The 16,946-nt window shown below is 40.1% G+C and overlaps 1 protein-coding gene and 1 non-coding gene across 6 annotated transcripts in view; one reads left to right on the forward strand and one right to left on the reverse strand.

The window, feature by feature from the left end:
• Lekr1 (leucine, glutamate and lysine rich 1) overlaps nucleotides 1–16,946 on the forward strand; it is a 111,865-nt gene that overhangs the window by 85,900 nt on the left and 9,019 nt on the right. For all 5 annotated transcript variants that reach the window (XM_090338104.1, XM_090338094.1, XM_090338077.1 and 2 more), the window contains 3 exons: nucleotides 6,076–6,169; nucleotides 11,548–11,712; nucleotides 14,551–14,850. In XM_090338104.1, the coding sequence (XP_090194230.1) occupies nucleotides 6,076–6,169; nucleotides 11,548–11,712; nucleotides 14,551–14,850 (559 nt within the window). The remainder of the gene's footprint in view (nucleotides 1–6,075; nucleotides 6,170–11,547; nucleotides 11,713–14,550; nucleotides 14,851–16,946) is intronic.
• On the reverse strand, nucleotides 7,428–7,536 carry LOC150068442 (U6 spliceosomal RNA). Its single transcript, XR_016538460.1, has one exon. It is a non-coding gene; the product is annotated as a U6 spliceosomal RNA (small nuclear RNA).

Consider the following 16,946-nt stretch of genomic DNA (forward strand, 5'->3'; position numbering starts at 1 on the left):
GGCACTGATATATTGGCTAATAGATGGATCGAAGGAAATGAATTTAATTCTAATTAAGGAGCTACTTACAGGATTTGAAAATGTGAAGCTCCTCATAGTTTCTCTTTAGGTTTGGAGAACTGCTGACTTGCTTTAAAAGCACAAATTCCCGGTACTCTATCTGACTCTGAGTAAAATTCATATTTTGGTTTCCTATTATTTCAAAGTATCAGCATCTCAGAACTGGTCCTGAAGAGACAGGCAGATACCTAAACAGCTGCATACCTTCAGCTTTGTATAGCATGGACTGACTCTCATAATGAATCTTATTCCTCAGAATTCCTCTCTATTTTTAACACAAGTCCCACATCATCATTTCTCTTTTAATTTCCTTCCCATGCAAGAATTGTTTTGTCACTGTCTCAAAATGGTTTTGTAAGATGATTTGCATTTGAGCACTTTCATGGAAATACTGCATACATGCAGCTTTCACTTTGAAAGTCAAGATGCTCTTTTTCACACATGCAATCATCTCTGTATGTATCACTACTGTCCATCCAATTCTAATCAAGAAAAGTGGAGCAACTGGGCACTCATGGCTCATGCCTAGAATCCTAGCTACACAGAGGGCTGAGGTCTGAGAAACACAGATCAAAAGCCAGCTCGGGCAGGAAAGGCCATGAAACCATTTCTCCAATTGATTACAAAAAGCCAGAAGTGCTTAAGTATTAGAGCAGTGTCTTTGAACAAAAGAGCTCAGGGATAATACCCAAACCCTGAGCTCAAGCCCCACAACAACTAACCAAAAAATAAAAAAAAAAGAATGAGAGCTTATAATTTCACATATAATACCAGGACTTGCATGCACTGAAGTGGAGAGGATGTCAGGCCCACGTGAAGGCCAGGAGGGGGCTGGAGCAGCCCAGGGCACAGAGAAGGTGACATGAACAATGTCACGATGGAGTCAGGCGCCAGGCCTGGGGACCTATCCTGCTTTACAAACTCAGAGCCCAGCCTGGGACTCACACTTGTTACCCTAGCTACTCAGGAGGTTGAGATCTGAGGATTGAAATCCATGAGACCCTTATCTCCCATTAACCACCAAGAAACTGGACGTGGCATGGTGGGTCAAGTGGTAGAACACAAACCTTGAGCTGAAGAGCTCAGGAACAGAGCCCAGGCCCAGAGTTTAAGCTCCACAACCGATCCCCCCACACAAAAAAAAAAAATCTTAGAAAATTTTGGATAGCAAATGCAGAGCATAAAGTTCTGATGCAGAGATTGCAATCTGGGGCCTTGCACAGCTCTCCAGAGACACACCCAAGATGCCCTCCAGTATTGCTAGGGTCTTTGCTTACTGTCTCTCCTTGTGTGTCTTTCTTTTTTTTTTTTGCCAGTCCTAGGCTTCAACTCAGGGCCTGAGCACTGTCCTTGGACTTTCTCAAGGCTAAAGCTCTACCACTTGAGCCTCAGCACCACTTCCAGCTTTTTTCTATGTATGTGGTACCGAGGAATCAAACCTGGGTCTTTGTGCATGCTAGGCAAGCACTCTACCACTAGGCCAAACTCCTGGTTGTCTTGCTTTCTTGTACATTATTCCTTCTTGCAAAACTTTGTCATTGTTATTGTTTTGTCCTGAGGCTTTATCTCTGGCTCCTCCAGTCTTTTTTGCTTTAGTTAGTTTTTATAGAGTCTTGCTCTTTTTCCTTGGCCTGCCCAGCCCATGTTCCTCCTACCTCTTCCTCGAGAGCAGTTGGCACCACAAACAGCTATACCGCCATCCTCAGCAAACTCTTAAAAGGAGTATTAGTAAACAAGATCATTACACATAATAAAAAAAAGTTAGGTCAAGATGTAGCCAATGAAGTGGAGTGCAATGAGCTACATTTTCTATAAGCAGAACATTATGGAAATCCCTTTGAAACCTGGGGAATGAAAGGCATAGAGCATCACAGAGAGCCATGGAGCACCACAGACAGGCAGAGAGCACCCCAGACTATTTAGAAGCCATTTTACATGAAGCTCTTGAGTCAAGGTAAACTTGCAGATACGTTTTTATTTTTGCTTCATTCTGAAAGATAGCTTTTTTTCAATATTTAATTTTAGGATTGTGATATTTTCCCAAAGGAATTCAAATATTCTATTCTGTTTTTTTCTTGCCATTTTTTTTTCTGTTGAGAGTCAAATTAGTCAACTTCTTTTAAGATCTCTGTAACTTTGTTTCTCTTTAGCTTTACAAATGAAGTTCTTAGATAGGGAATTTAGTTTTGTTGATCTTAGGTGTTGAGGTGTTGTTTTGTTTTTGGTGTTGTTTTTTTTTAATTGCAAGGTTTGCAACCCACATTTTGTATTATCATTTTCTATTCTCATCTTTCAGCTTTTTCAACTGACTAAGCATTCATAAACACATTCACTATGTTTTTTAATTTCAGTTATATTTTTTACTACCTCACAATCTAATTACTTTTAAACTTCATCAATCAGTCTATTTCCTCTAACATGTAACTGCTGTTTTTTTAAAATATAAGTAGGATCCTTGTTATGTTCTAGATTTTTAGAATGTTTTCAGCCTCTTATCATACATATTATAGCTAGCTTTTATTGTGTTGATATGAGTTCTTCCTGTGCCTTATTTGTTCAGTCCTACCATGAAGGGATGCTGAACTCCACAAAATGCCTTTTCTGTATCTATGTTTGGTCCTCTCTGTTGCTGTGGTATTTGCTTACTGATTTACATATGTCAAAGTATCCTACTCCCTTTGATAAATCCTGCTCCATGGGGTGGGGGGGGGATAAACCTTTTAAAGTACCATTGGATTCAGCCTACTAATCATTTGTTGAAAATTTTTGAATCTGTGTTTATTAAAAATATGAGCCTATAGCATTCTGGTTTTGTTGTGCTCTTGTCTGGATTTGGTCCAGAATAATGCTGGCCTTGTAAAATGTATTGGGGAAAGTTCCCTCCTCTCCAGTTTATGTTGACAAAGTTTATGAAGAATTAGTATGACTTCCTTAAATGTTGGGTAGAACTCAGCAGTGAAGCCATCTGGTCCTGAGCTTTTCCTTAATGGAAGATGTTTTATTTCTGATTCAATCTGATTACTATAATTGTTCTATTCAAGTTTCTCATTTCTTTATCATTCAGTCTTGTTGAGATGTGTGTGTCCACAAATGAACCCAACTTTCAGGTGAGCCTATGTACTTATGTGGAATCAGCTGTAATGCCCCCCTTATTTTATCTGATTTTATTTGAATATTCTCTTTCTTTTTCTTAGAGTAATTATGAGTTTATGAATTTTCTTTACCTTCTTGAAAAAAGTTCTTTTTAATTTTAGTGCATTTGAGTATTTTATTTTATTGATTTTTAATTCCTTGAGATGCAACATTAGGTTATTTGACATTCTTTTTTATGTAGGCATTGATTACTGCAAACTTACCCTGTTATACTATTTTTAGAGTATATCTTAGGTTTAGGTATATTCTTTCTTTTTATTTGTTATTAGAAATAGATTATTTCTTCCCTAGTCCACTAGTTCACTAGTTCCCTAGTTCACTAGTGAGTGGTATAATGTCCATGTATTTTTATACATGTATATATTTATGTATCGTGTATACATTTGTATACATGTTCCTTAATTTCTAGTTTTATTACACTGTAGTTGCAAAAAGCTACTCAATATAATTTCAGTTTTTTAACTTGTTGATGCTTATTTTCTGACCTATTTCTGTTTAATACATACTACAGAACAGAGAGAAAGGCAAGTCAAAGGTGACATTGAAGCCCAAGGTTTTTACCATTGAAAACTGCCAGAATATAGAAGAAAGAAGGATGGTGGGAGATAATGGTGGATGTGTTTCTTTGGTTGGTTTTAGAACTAGTCTCACTAGGTAGTCTAGGCTGGTGTGGAATGCATGAGTGTCAGCTCATGAAGTGCTAACCGGATTACTGACCAGTGTCAACATGCCCCATGTAAATTTGGTTTTTAAGTGTGAAGTATTTAGTGTTGATAGCTTATGATGAGGTTGGGATGCCCAATAGGCAGTTATAAATGAAAGTCACATTTGAGACAACGGGTCACAGATTAGAAAACCTTCAACAAATTAGTAGGCTTTAAAAGGTTCCCCTCTCCCCCTGCCCCATGGAGCAGGATTTATCTAAGGGAGTAGGATATTTGACATATGCAAATCAGTAAACAAATACCTCAGCAACAGAGAGGATCAAACATCAGCTTCTCTCCATAGATACAGAAAAGGCATTTAGTGGAGTTCAGCATCCCTTCATGGTAAGACTGAACATACTAGGCACAGGAAGAAGGTATTAGGAACAGGAAAATGCAGGAATGGAAAGAAGGTATAAATCCTGGAGAAATACTGTGGCATAGAAAGTGACTATAAAGACTCCCCAAGGAGGGAGGAGTCAGTTCTGATCACCGAAGTGCCCCTGTCAAATGTTCTTACAGACCTCTCATCCTTGTTTCTACCTGGAAAAACACACACTAAGCCTCTAGACCCATTTATGTCCGGTAATCCCAGCACTTGAGAGACAGAGGCAAGAGGATTATGCATTCAAGGTCAGCTTGAAAAATATAGAGAGACCCTATTGTTTTTGTTTAAAAAATCCTTTTACATCAATGAAAATATTCAAATGTTACTTATGCTCCCTTCCCTAATTTCTTACAGTTTGTACTCCATGAAACTCCTAATATTACTGTGCTTGTCTCTATCAGAATTTGAGATCAATAGAAGAAACAATAAATTTAGCAAACACTGAACACTCATTGAAGTTGGGGGTATCCCAGCATATTTTCTTTCTTTAGAAACAAATTACTGATAGAATTTAGTCATCAACTTTGTGTGTGTGTGTGTGTGTGTGTGAGTGTGTGAGTCATGGGACTTGAACTCTGGGCCTAGGCCCTGTCCCTGAGCTCTTCAGCTCAGGCTACTACCCTACCACTGGAGCCATAGCCCCACTTCCTATTTTTTAGTGGTTAATCGGAGATAAGACTCTCAGATCCTTTCCTGCCCAAGCTGGTTTTGAATAGCAATCCTCAGATCGCAGCCTCCTGAGTAGCTAGGATTATAGGCATGAGCCACCATGCCTGGCAGTTATCAACTTTTTAAATTTTTTTAATTTATTTTTTGTGCCAGTCTTGGTAATTTCTGAACTTAGGGCCTGGACACTATCCCTTAGCTTCTTTTTTTTTTTTTTTGCCAGTCCTGGGCTTGAGCTCAGGGCCTGAGCACTGTCCTTGGACTTTCTCAAGGCTAGAGCTCTTCCACTTGAGCCTTAGCACCACTTCTGGCTTTTTTCTATATATGTGGTACCAAGGAATCGAACCCGGGTCCTCGTGCATGCTAGGCAAGCACTTTAACCACTAGGCCAAACTCCCAGCCCCTCCCTTAGCTTCTTTTGCTCAAGGTTGGTACTCTACCCTTTAAGTCACAGCTCTACTTCCAGCTCTTTGGTAGTTTGCAGGAGATAGGAGTCCCACAGACTTTCCTGCTGGCTTTCCTAGTCTGGCTTTGAACTGTGATCCTCAGATCTCAGCCTCCTGAATATTTAGAATGACAGGTGTGAGCCACCAGTACCTGGTTTAGTCATCAATTTTTTTTGCCAGTTCCGGGGCTTGAACTCAGGGCCTAAGCACTGTCCTTGGACTTTCTCAAGGCCAGAGCTCAACCACTTGAGCCATAGCACCATTTCCAGCTTTTTTCTATGTATGTGGTACTGAGGAATCGAATCCAGGTCTTCGTACATGCTAGGCAAGCACTCTAACACTAGACCAAACTCCTGGGCCCAAATCATCAAAAATTTTTTGAACCACCACCCACAATATCACAACATTTGTGATTCCACATGTGTTAATATTATTTCACATAAAAATAACTTATTGATAAGAGAAAGTCCCCCCAAGAAAACACTTTCCACGTATACAGTAAAGTGTCCAACTTGCTATTAACCACTAAAATAATGTATAATAGCCAATTCGTATTGCTCATGAAAATAAGCATACTAGGGTATGCAGAACCAGGAGGTTCAGCGTTGGAAGAGGCCTGGGTGAGTCTTGACTCATGTGTTGCCTTTCTGCTTTTCAGGGAACTGATGCTACATTCCCACCAGAAAAGCATCGGGCAACTGCAGGAGACCCTTAGACAGAAGCTGCTGAGTGATGACAGCTGGAGGGAGAAGGTAACTCCAGGCGGCTGCACTGGGCGGCTGGGCCCAGTGCCTGGCTCCCCTGCTTTCCAGGCTCCTATTTGCAGAACAACATCCAGACAAATTTCCAGCACCAGATATTCTTAGGATGATTTATTTCCCAGTATTAACAATGTAATGGGAAATAGAAAGTAAACATACATTTTGAAGTCCTATTAAATCAAGGTGGCCCTTAGTTTTCCTTGAGAAATGAAATTTTAACTTTCAGATGTTTCCTTTTCTCCCACCAAAATCTACATTCTATTACATTCTTAAAAGCAAGGAAATATTAATTCTTATACCTTCTCTAGTCATAATGTAAGAGAATGAAAAATGACTTAAAAGTTCTTCAGTTATGAACCTCTGACATGTTTACTCTGGAACAGTAAAATGAACATTTAGCTTGCCATTACCTACAAAGGTTCAACAACGAGTATGCATTATTTTAATCATTTTAATTAGTCATGTTTTTTAAAATAGTACTAATTTTATCTAATATTCAAGAATTTAATATGTATTAATAAATATTATAGAGTTCACACTCAGGTCCTGTCCTATCTCAATGATAATCAGCTGATCCCTGCTGCAGTCTTTCACGATTGATGAGTGGCCAGGGCTTCCCTACACAGACCTGCAGCCTCTCCCACTCTTCTCATCCCTGGTGTGTTTCTGTACCTCGCTCTGGCTTTCTCCTCTGTTTATTTCTTGCAGTGAACCAGGGCCTTGTACATGCTAGGCAACTGCTCTGCTGAGCTACAGCCCCAGCCCAGTGTTTTCTTATTACATCTCAAACTTTACTCTAGAACTGAAGCTGGTCACTGATATTGAGATTGTTTGGCTAGACTTAGCATCTGCTTCTTCCCCCTGAGGCCCAGATTCTGTCACTGCACCAAGCAGTGGCCTCCCCAGGAATCCTCACTCTGCCCTCAGCAGACAGAGACCTTTTAGTCATTGTGGCTGGCTCAGTCACAACTTCTGTCTACATTCGCAACTTCTGTTTCCAGTCATCAAAATAGCCTACCCGTATCAGCCATCTGCAAACAAAACCTCTTTCCTGTCCCTCTGAGAGTGTGCAGTAAAGCTATAATAAAAAAAAAATCACTGTATAAGAAAATTTTAGAATGTGGAGGAAGTCACTGTAGGTATCTAGTTTATACTTTGTTATGTAGCTCAGGCCTTTCCCTTCCTTCGCTAAGCCCCATGCTGCTTTGATTCTAATTCTTATGCATTTTAATGTACATTCAGTTAGCTGGAGTGTTCTTTTTTTTTCACAAATTTTTGCACATCATCCTTGCATAGAGACCATGCCAAACTTCTCTGTACCATTCCAGTTTTAGTATATGTGCTACAGAAGTGAGCACATCTCCCCTATCCCTGTCAATTCAAAAAGAAGACAGTCAACTTAGTAATAAAAAATGAGACATCTTTTAACCCATCCCATTACTAGAATTTTTTTATACCTTGGTGAAAGTCTGGTAGAATAGTCTTTCCTATTTACTCTTTATGGGACTGAAAAGTAAAGCTACCTTTTGAAAATGAGTTTGACAGTGTATATCATGGGGTACTGTAAATGTTCACCTTTTGAATTAGAAATTTCTCCAGTGGAATCAACAAGGATAGAGATTTAACAGTGTCTCCCTTGTCTGAAACTCTTAACTTCTTCCTCTTAAGTCAATGGAGTGACTTTCCTGCTTTTGTTTGTCCACATGAACACCTGATACAGTTTTCTTCCCTGAAAGGAGGTCTTGGAAAACAGTATCAACCACTCCAGTTCATTCCCCTGCCCCCATGTTTCCAACTTCAAGAAGTAAAGCTCATGTTTGCATCTGGCCATCTGAAAGCTTTGTGCTCATGCTTCATACTCAGTTAGTTGATGATGAAAAAAATATCATGTAATATTTCTCATTCTTTCTGATCAATTATATAGCAAATGTCCTTTGGCATGTATAATTTCTATAGTATAAATGGACATTTCATTTTGCTGAAAGGACATGACTTGGCAATAAATGTCATCATTTAGCCAGCAGTAAATCAAGATTCAAATTAGTGAAGCCAGGGAATGATAATTATGTCTTGGCTGTGTCAGCTATTGAGACTCTGAATAAAAGTTCCCTAAAAGTCCTCCTGTGAGAAAACAGAATCACTAATATGACATTGTAGTTTCTTTCTTGGGTCACTGTGCCTTTGCATAGGAATGAAATGTTCTCTTTTCAAATATATAATACACATATTAGAAAAATTTCATAACTTAAATGCTTTTAACATTTAAAAAGTGGATTGCAGTTTGTAACTGTGTTTAATTATTTTAGAATATATAAAAAGCACATAATAGGACCAAATTGTTGCCATGCAACAAGGATGGCACATTTTTAAATAACTATATTTACTAATTGTCAGTTATCTTTGTTGATTTCAAGTAGTGCTTACAAAGAGAGAATATTAATGTGCATGGTGAACTTTGAAAACTGGTTCCAAATACATAATGCTGTTACACTACCTAGTTAAAAATTTGTAATTAAAAAAGTCTCCTGTAACCAGACTGCTTACATAATAATCACTTTACTTCTTGACTGTTACTGTTTAGTGTAAGAGACCAATTCCATCTAGGCATTTTAATAGATTATCAAGATATTACATTTAGAAGCATTTTAGACTTTCACTAATTGAACTCATTTCAAATAAATAGCAAAACCTTACTTTCTGGCTGGAATAAATGGATTGGTGGTGAAAATGCAAGGGAAAAAAGTTTGCTTCAAGAAATGAAAATGCCTAATTTGAAAGGAGGCAAAAAAAAATCTCAAACTATTTTTCAAGTGGAAAAGCCAGTCTATTGATGAAGCAAAAAGTAATGACAATTAAAATACAAAATTTCACAGGGATGAAGTTACTTGTGGACATGTATTTTTCAATGTGTGCTATGAGTCTATGCAAAAACAATATTGCTGTGTACCCAGCAAGGCTGAGGGCCCGCCAACATAAATGGGCAAAGCAGAGGTCAGGTTGAAGGAGCCAAGGTGGCCTTGCTGGAGTTCAGAGCACAGAGCCTGGCCAGAGAGCTAAGGGAGCTGGAACTCAGTCTGTCCTCTGCTCACAGAGTCCTGCACCTGGCATGAAATAGTCTTATTCTAAGGAAAGGGGTGTTTGTCACTTCACGCACAGGTATCACATAGGCTGGCAGTGGCCCATCTAAAAGGTCAGGTAGGGAGTGTTGGTGTTTTAGTAGTTCACTGAGAAGGCTGTGTAGCATGGAGTGGAGCACGGATGTAAGGAGGCTTGTCAGGGGTTGATGTTGGGCAGACCAGAGTTGCAGGAGGTCTGAGGTGGAGGAATGGGTAGGCTCGGGCATCTTTGCTTGGATGTGCATGGTAAGGGAAGAAGGATGAAAGCTAGTGGGTGAGATGTTAGCTGGGATGACTGGATAGTTGATGGTGCACCAATGAGGGGAAGGCTTCTGCGTGGATGCAAGGGTCTGACATTCAGAGGAGTCTCCTTTTGTCACCTGAGGCTTCCTTGGTCTTTAGCAGTCAGAGAACAGCCTATCTGAACAATTCTGCCCTGTTTCAAAAGATCATCAGCCACCTTTCATCAAGACAACCCCTAAATTTAATTTGAGAAAGCTTACACAGTTTTTTGTGATGAGTATAAACCAAATTCCTTTGCCTGGGAACCCCTTGAAGTAAATAACATCAGCTGGGGCTGGTGTGACTCTGAAACTCGCGGGTGCATCTCATTGCTTTTCTTACTAGACAATCAGAACAGTGTTTCTCCAAGTTTACTGCTACCTCATTAGAGTGTATAATCTAGTGTAAATCTAGAGCTAGTCTGTAAGTGAGCTGTCTTCTCTAAGCTCCATAAATGGATACTACAAGATGAATGATTCTAGTACTAATGGACTTGTTCCGGTCCTCCTCTTCTTCTTCCCCCTCCTTCTCCTTCCTTCTCTTCCCCCCTCGCTCTCCCTTTTCTCCTCACCCCCATTCTCCGTCTCCCTCCCTCCTTCCTTCCCTCCCTTCTTCTCTCCTTCCACTCTCTCTTTCTCTGTGTGTCTCTCTCTCCGTCACTAACAGCAGGGTCTTTCTGTGTAGCTGAGGCTGTCTTCAAACTTGCAATTCGCCTGTCTGTTGAATACTTGGTGCATCTGCACACCACCACACCCTGCTCACAGATTCCTTCTCTGTCTTGCTCTGATAGGCAGAGCCAAAACCAATGGTTGGAAAGCACATAGAAGATGTTGGCTCAAGGAAAGGAAACACTGCCTAGTGCTTAGTGTTGTCTCAGATGGAAAGTCCTATGGGATGGAGTGAGTTATGGCTTCTGGAAGTGTGAGGTGCAGAGCAGACAGCTGTTTGTATGAACTCCATGGGATAGACTGAAAGGTTGGTGCCTGGAGTTGCTTCCTGACTAATGCATTCCTGCTCTTGCTAGATCTCCACACAGACACTTCTCCTTTACTGCCCACAAGGAGCTCTGGAGATGTACTTGAGCCCCAGGCATTTAGTTCCAGTGCTGCTGAGAGGGTATGATCACTAACTCAAGATCCATTGCCCAACTTTACAAGTAAACTTGCTTAGAATGAAAACTCAGTTCCATCTCAAACTAAAATCTGTGTTTATTCTTTCTATTATTTACACAGTGTGCAAGATGGAACCAGGGAATTTCTAAGATACTTCTGTCCCACTGATCCTGTCTGAGTGAAACTGTGAAGCATGTGTCACTGTCTGTGGGATCTTTTACTCATTCTTCCAGCTTCAGACACATTTAAAAAAACAATCTGTAGAAGTGGCACTGTGGCTCAAGTGGTAGAGTGCTAGCCTCGAGAAAGCCCAAGGACAGTGCTCAGGCCCTGAGTTCAAGCCCCAGGACTGAAAAAAAAAAAAAAAAGAAGACAACCTGTGACTCTCAAACTTTCTATCCTCCATCATTTGAAAAGTTAGTGTTTGTACTTTATATCGCCTCTGAATTTTCAACTGAACTTAATCTGCCAACCTTAAAATGTGTGTGTGTGTGTGTGTGTGTGTGTGTGTATGTGTGTGTGTGTGTGTGTGTGTGTTTCTCTAAGTGTTGCTGGGGAACAACCAGAACTGAATTTGCCATATAGATGACTAGTTTTTTAGTCACTCATTTAGTCACTCAGCTTTTAGTATTTCTGAAAACTGTCATAATATAGTCCTAATTTATCTACTAACTTTTTAGATTCAGAAAGGTCTTAGGTTTTAGAATACTTAGGACAAGGTCTATTTTCTGGCATGCACTCTAGATTCAAATATTTTTAATACCAAAAAAAATTTCAATAGTTTCAGTGAACAGTTAATATTTCATCCTTTAATTGGAGTATGAGAATAAATTTTATATGTATTTAATGTTACTTTTAGATTGAAACTGAACTTGCTAAGGAAAGAGCCCAACATTTGATTGAATTCCAAGAGCAAGCTCTTCTCTTTAAGGAAGAGGCAAAACTGGAACTTGATATTGAAAAAGAAAAACACCAGGAAATAATCCAAAAGTATAAGAAAGAGCAAGAAGAACTGCAAGAAAAGGTCTGTAGCTATGTCCATCAGAGTTGATGTCTTGGGTCTCAGCCTCCTTAGTGCTAGAATTATAAACTGTGGTACCACATTCAGCAGTGTGTCCCTGGGGTGTGTGTGTTTGTGTGTGTCCTAGGGCTTGAACTCAGGGACAGGGTGCTGTTCCTGAGCTTTTGTGCTCTAGGCTAGCACTCTACCAATTGAGCCACAGTTCCAATTTGGGCTTTTTGGTGGTTCACTGGGGATAACAAGTCTCAAAGACTTTCTTGCTGGGGTTGGCTTAGAACTGTGAGTCTCAGATCTGGGCCTCCTGAGTAGCTAGGTTTACAAGGCATGAGCCACTGGTGCCTGGCTTAGTCCCTGTTTTCACAGCATACAAGTGTACAATGTGTGTGTATATCAGTCGAGTCTTACTGGGGAAATCATATTTTGAATAAACTCACTGAGAACCTAATACCCTGTGTTTGTGTGAAGGAGATACAGTTCAGCTATATCAGTGATTTGTTGGCATCAATAAGGTAGAATTACTTACCTGAGTGGGGGGCCAGTGTAGTAGTTAGGGCCCCAGTTGGAAAGGCTCCTGCTTTGCCTTAATGCTGTTTAGCTACTTCCTTGGTCACTTTACCTTTCAAGTTGCAATCTTTCAGGTTTGATGGCAGATGATGTGCCTTGACTGGCCTGAAATTCTGGCCAACCCTAGCCAGGTTCTCGCCTCTCTTCCTTGGTCTCCCCCTCTCCCCTCCCCCCTGAGGTCCTCAAGGTCTCCCCTCCCCCTGCTACCCCAGAACCCCCCCTCTCTTCCCAGTCCCCCACTTCCCTTGTGACTAGTTGTAATTTTGGTTGAGGATCCCATGGGCAGGGAAGTGCAGACAAGATCATATGATTGCTTAAGAGAAGTCATAAGTCCATATTTGCAGGTAAAATCCCCTGGTTTTTAATGTTGATTCCCTCAAAACACAGACACACACACACACACACACACACACACACACACTAAAAACATATTTGTAGCTCTGCATCACCCCACCCCAAGAACAACTTGTTCCATTTCTGTGTCAGAACCACAGTTTAGGCCCAGTATTAACCATCTTCCCTCCTGCATTAGTTGAAAATAATAGAATATTAATGTATAAAGTGACTAATTGTGGTAAATGGATTTCTCCCAAAAGCTGTTCTTTATGTAAATTTAACATGTGAAATAAATTTGGATACATAATTCTTTTTAAGTAGTAGCTCAGAAAGTCCTTAGAGTTTGATCTAGGATTCTTTTCCTGATCCTTTGTGGACTAGTTTCTTACGCTAATACTTGTAGGTTGACAATATCTGTAGCATAAATAAGGATAAACCTCATCAGAACTAACTCTGTTATTGTTCTTCTGTTTTTTGTTTTGTTTTCTAAGGAGGAAGAGAAATCTTTTCTTCTAAAAGGGAATTGTTCCCTTCATAACATGAGGAAATACTTTTCTTCCTTTCTGACTTATTTACCTAGAAGTACAACCAAGAAAAGCAGCACATGATCCTGGTATTCTATTGCAACAGCATTATGGTAGACACATGTGGCCTGCATTTCCACTAAATTCATTAATCTTTTATAAACTTTCATGTCTGGGCCCCAATTACAATCACATTTCAAGTGCTTGATGGCTAGTAATGGCTTTTTTTTTTTTTTTTTTTTTTTTTTTTTTTGCCAGTCTTGGGCTTGAGCTCATGGCCTGAGCACTGTCCTTGGACTTTCTCAAGGCTAGCGCTCTACCACTTGAGCCTCAGCACCTTTTCCGTCTTTTTTCTAAGTATATGGTACTGAGGAATCGAACCTGGGTCTTTGTGCATGCTAGGCAAGTACTCTACTGCTAGGCCAAACGCTCAGCCCTAGTAATGACTTTTAAGAGCCTGTCACAGAATCTCTTTCTAGTGGTTGGTGGTATCAAACCCAGAGCTATGAAAGGAGTGTTTACACCATGAAAATTAGATATAATCTTGGCTTTTGTTTTCCTTTTTGTGTCAGTCTTGGGACTTGAACTCAGTGCCTGAACACTGTCCCTGGAGTTTCTTTGCTCAAGGCTGGTACTCTAGTACTTGCAACACAGTTCCACTTCAAGATTTTTTAGTGATTAATTAGAGATAAAGGTCTCACTGACTTTCCTGTTCTGGCTGGCTTTGAACTGCAATTCTCTGATCTCAGCCTTCTAAGTAGCTAGGATTACAGGCACAAATGAGCTCCTGCTGCCTGGCTTTGGCTTTTCTTTTTTTTTTTTAAAGATACTGTTGTTACCAGCATTCCATGTAATCAGTGTCCATACAGGACTACTGGTCACCATAGTGGATACTGCAGAGTATTTCAGTCATTTCAAGAAATTCTATATGACAGGCCTCTTTGAGAAACTCACAGTGCTTGGGAACCATCCAGGCAGGACATACATAGAGAAACCCAGCAAGGTCACAAGGAAAATGTATTCATGGGTATGATGTGAGTAGAGTAGCGCTGTAGTGCACTCCTTATGTCTCCAAACATCAGGCATTTTGAGGTCTCAAAGCCAGCCTCATTAGGACTAGCCAGGCCCCTGATCTACTTGACAAGACTTCAGCCATTCTTGGCAGCTCAAGGTAGTCACAAAGATTTGTATATCCAAGGATGCCAAAGTGATGAATGCAATTCCATTGTAGGTGAAAAAGTAAAAGTCGGTAGTAACTGTTAAGAAAATCCTGCAAGTCTGGATATGTCCTAGGATTTATTTTTATATAGTTAGAAAAGCACACTGGCTTATTCAAATAAATTGCTTGAAAACCATAAGAGCTTTGTAGTTCCTTAGAAACTGTGACCTACAAATCAATATGCAATTTGTCTTACAGATATCTGACTTAATCGCAGGTGCTACAAAAGACCTGAGGCTGAAAGTGAGCAACCTTGAAGGAAAACTCCATGAGTCCCATCAGCAATATGCAGAAAAAGCCGAGTCAAAACAAAAAGAAATTGAAACCCTTAAAAATGTGGTTGCAGAATTTGAATCATGCTTGAAGAAGGAAATCGACAGTCATGATACAGTTTCAGAAAACTTGAAGAAGGAAATGAAACAAAAGTCAGAGGAGCTGGAGAGGGTGATGTTGGCCCAAACACAGCTGATGCAAGAATTTAACCAATCCCAGGAAGAGGTAAGAAGCAGACCACTGTCTCTTTGCATCATGTTAGAGCTCCACTCTTCCAGAACACACACACACACACCACACACACACACACACACACACACACACACACACACACACACACACACACACACACACACACACACACACAGGCAGCTTAGTGGACTGGAAAGAGTCCTGGGCTGTTTGTTAGAGACCAGAAACCACACCCTGCTATGCCTGGGCACCATTTAATCTCTATGGATCTGGCCCTCCTTTGTATAAGGCCAAGATGTTAGACTATATACACCAATGCCTCCTCAGTGCTCCATTCTGTTACCAAGGACTACTTAAGACCTGTAAGCTAGACACTGGTGGCTCTTGCCAAAGCCTAGCCACTCAAGAATCTGAGATCTGAGGATTGAAGTTCAAAGCCAGCCCCAGTAGGGAAAGCCCATGAAACTGTTATCTCAAATCAACTACTTAAATAAGTACAGAAGTCAATCTGTGACTCAAGTGGCAGAATGCTAGCCTAGAGCAAAGAAGTTCAGGGATGATGCCCAGGCCCTGAATTTAAGCCCCAGGACAGACACAAAAGCAAACAAACAAACAAAAAAAAGACTTGTAAGACTAGGGATCTTTACATATTCATGTCTTTTTTAATCTTTGCAAAGGAAACTTTTAGAGTTTATGTGCATAAATTAAAAAAGAAACATGGACAATATAAAGATAATCTGAGGCCAGGAGTTTGGCCTAGTGGTAGAGCATGCACAAAGATTCCTTGGTACCACATACATAGAAAAAGCCAGAAGTGGTGCTGTGGCTCAAGTGGTAGAGCTCTAACCTTGAGAAAGCCCAAGAACAGTGCCCAGGCCCTGAGCTCAAGCCCCAGGACTGGCAAAAAAATAACAATAATAATAATCTGACTTTTACAAAGTTTTAAATTTCTGTCAAACTGACCTTATAAAGTAGTTATTCATGTTAGTTTTCTTACGTGTGCATAATTATTTCAGCAAATTTTTGTCAATTGTGGGACTTGAACTCAGGGCCTAGGCACTGTTCCTGAGCCTCTTTATACCCAAGGCTAGCACTCTACCACATGAGCCACAGCACCACTTCCAGTTTTTGAGTGGTTAATTGAAGAGTTTCATGGGGACTTTTTGTCTGAGCTGGCTTTGAAACATGATCCTCAGATCTTAGCCTCCTGAGTAGCAAGGATTCCCAGGTGTGAACCACTGGTACCTGGTTTCAGTGATATTTTTATTTAAACTGAAGTAGGCTTATTTTGGTTTGAAACTTTTTTCCTTACTCTTATCTATTAAATGCTAGGCAGTTTAGGAACAGTGGAACAATGACTTTGTTCTTTAATTACCAATCTTAGATTATTGGGTCCTATTTCTAACAGTGTAGTAAGTAGAAACAAATGGGAGATTCTGAATACTAGTGATAAGTAACGTTTTTGTTGGTTTTTATGAGCATCTCAATGAAGAAATACATGGAAAGTACTAGCATAAAATATGTCATGTTCTTAGTGTGTTTAGATTATTGACCAAAGTAGAACATTTGTTTCATCATTATAAATATGAATTGAAGCTATTGCAAAGAATTATAAATATAAGATGAAATAGGGAATGAAAAAAAAACCACTGGATCAAGAGCAATGCCTAACACAGCTCTGTGCAGTAGAGATATTTTCATGTTACAGATGAGGAACCGACTGAACAGAGCTGAATGATTTTCCTAAGGCTATGCAGTGCAGTTCAGCCAAGATTTGAACCTGAATCTCCCCCTTAGGAGACCTGAGCTCTTAAGACTCAGCTTCTAAACTTCAAGGTAGCCTCAGGCTTACCACACTTCCTAGCCTGGATTATGTATTGCTTTTTACTTTGAAATTGAACAAGGGCAGGAGCTGTGGCCTACACCTGTGGTCAAAGCTACTCCGGAGGTGAGATTAGGAGAGTTAAGATTCAAGGTCATCCCAGGCAAAAAATTATCAAGACCCTCATCTTAACCAATAAGCTAGATGTGGTAGTGTTTCCTCTAATTCCAATTGCAAGAGAGGTACAAGTAGGAGAATTGAGAGGCTCAAGCTTGGTTTGGGCAAAAATGTGAGATTCTACCAGCAA

Source organism: Megascapheus bottae, chromosome 1, assembly GCF_031878675.1.
Source record: "Megascapheus bottae isolate mThoBot1 chromosome 1, mThoBot2.hap1, whole genome shotgun sequence".
Lineage (NCBI taxonomy): Eukaryota > Metazoa > Chordata > Mammalia > Rodentia > Geomyidae > Megascapheus > Megascapheus bottae.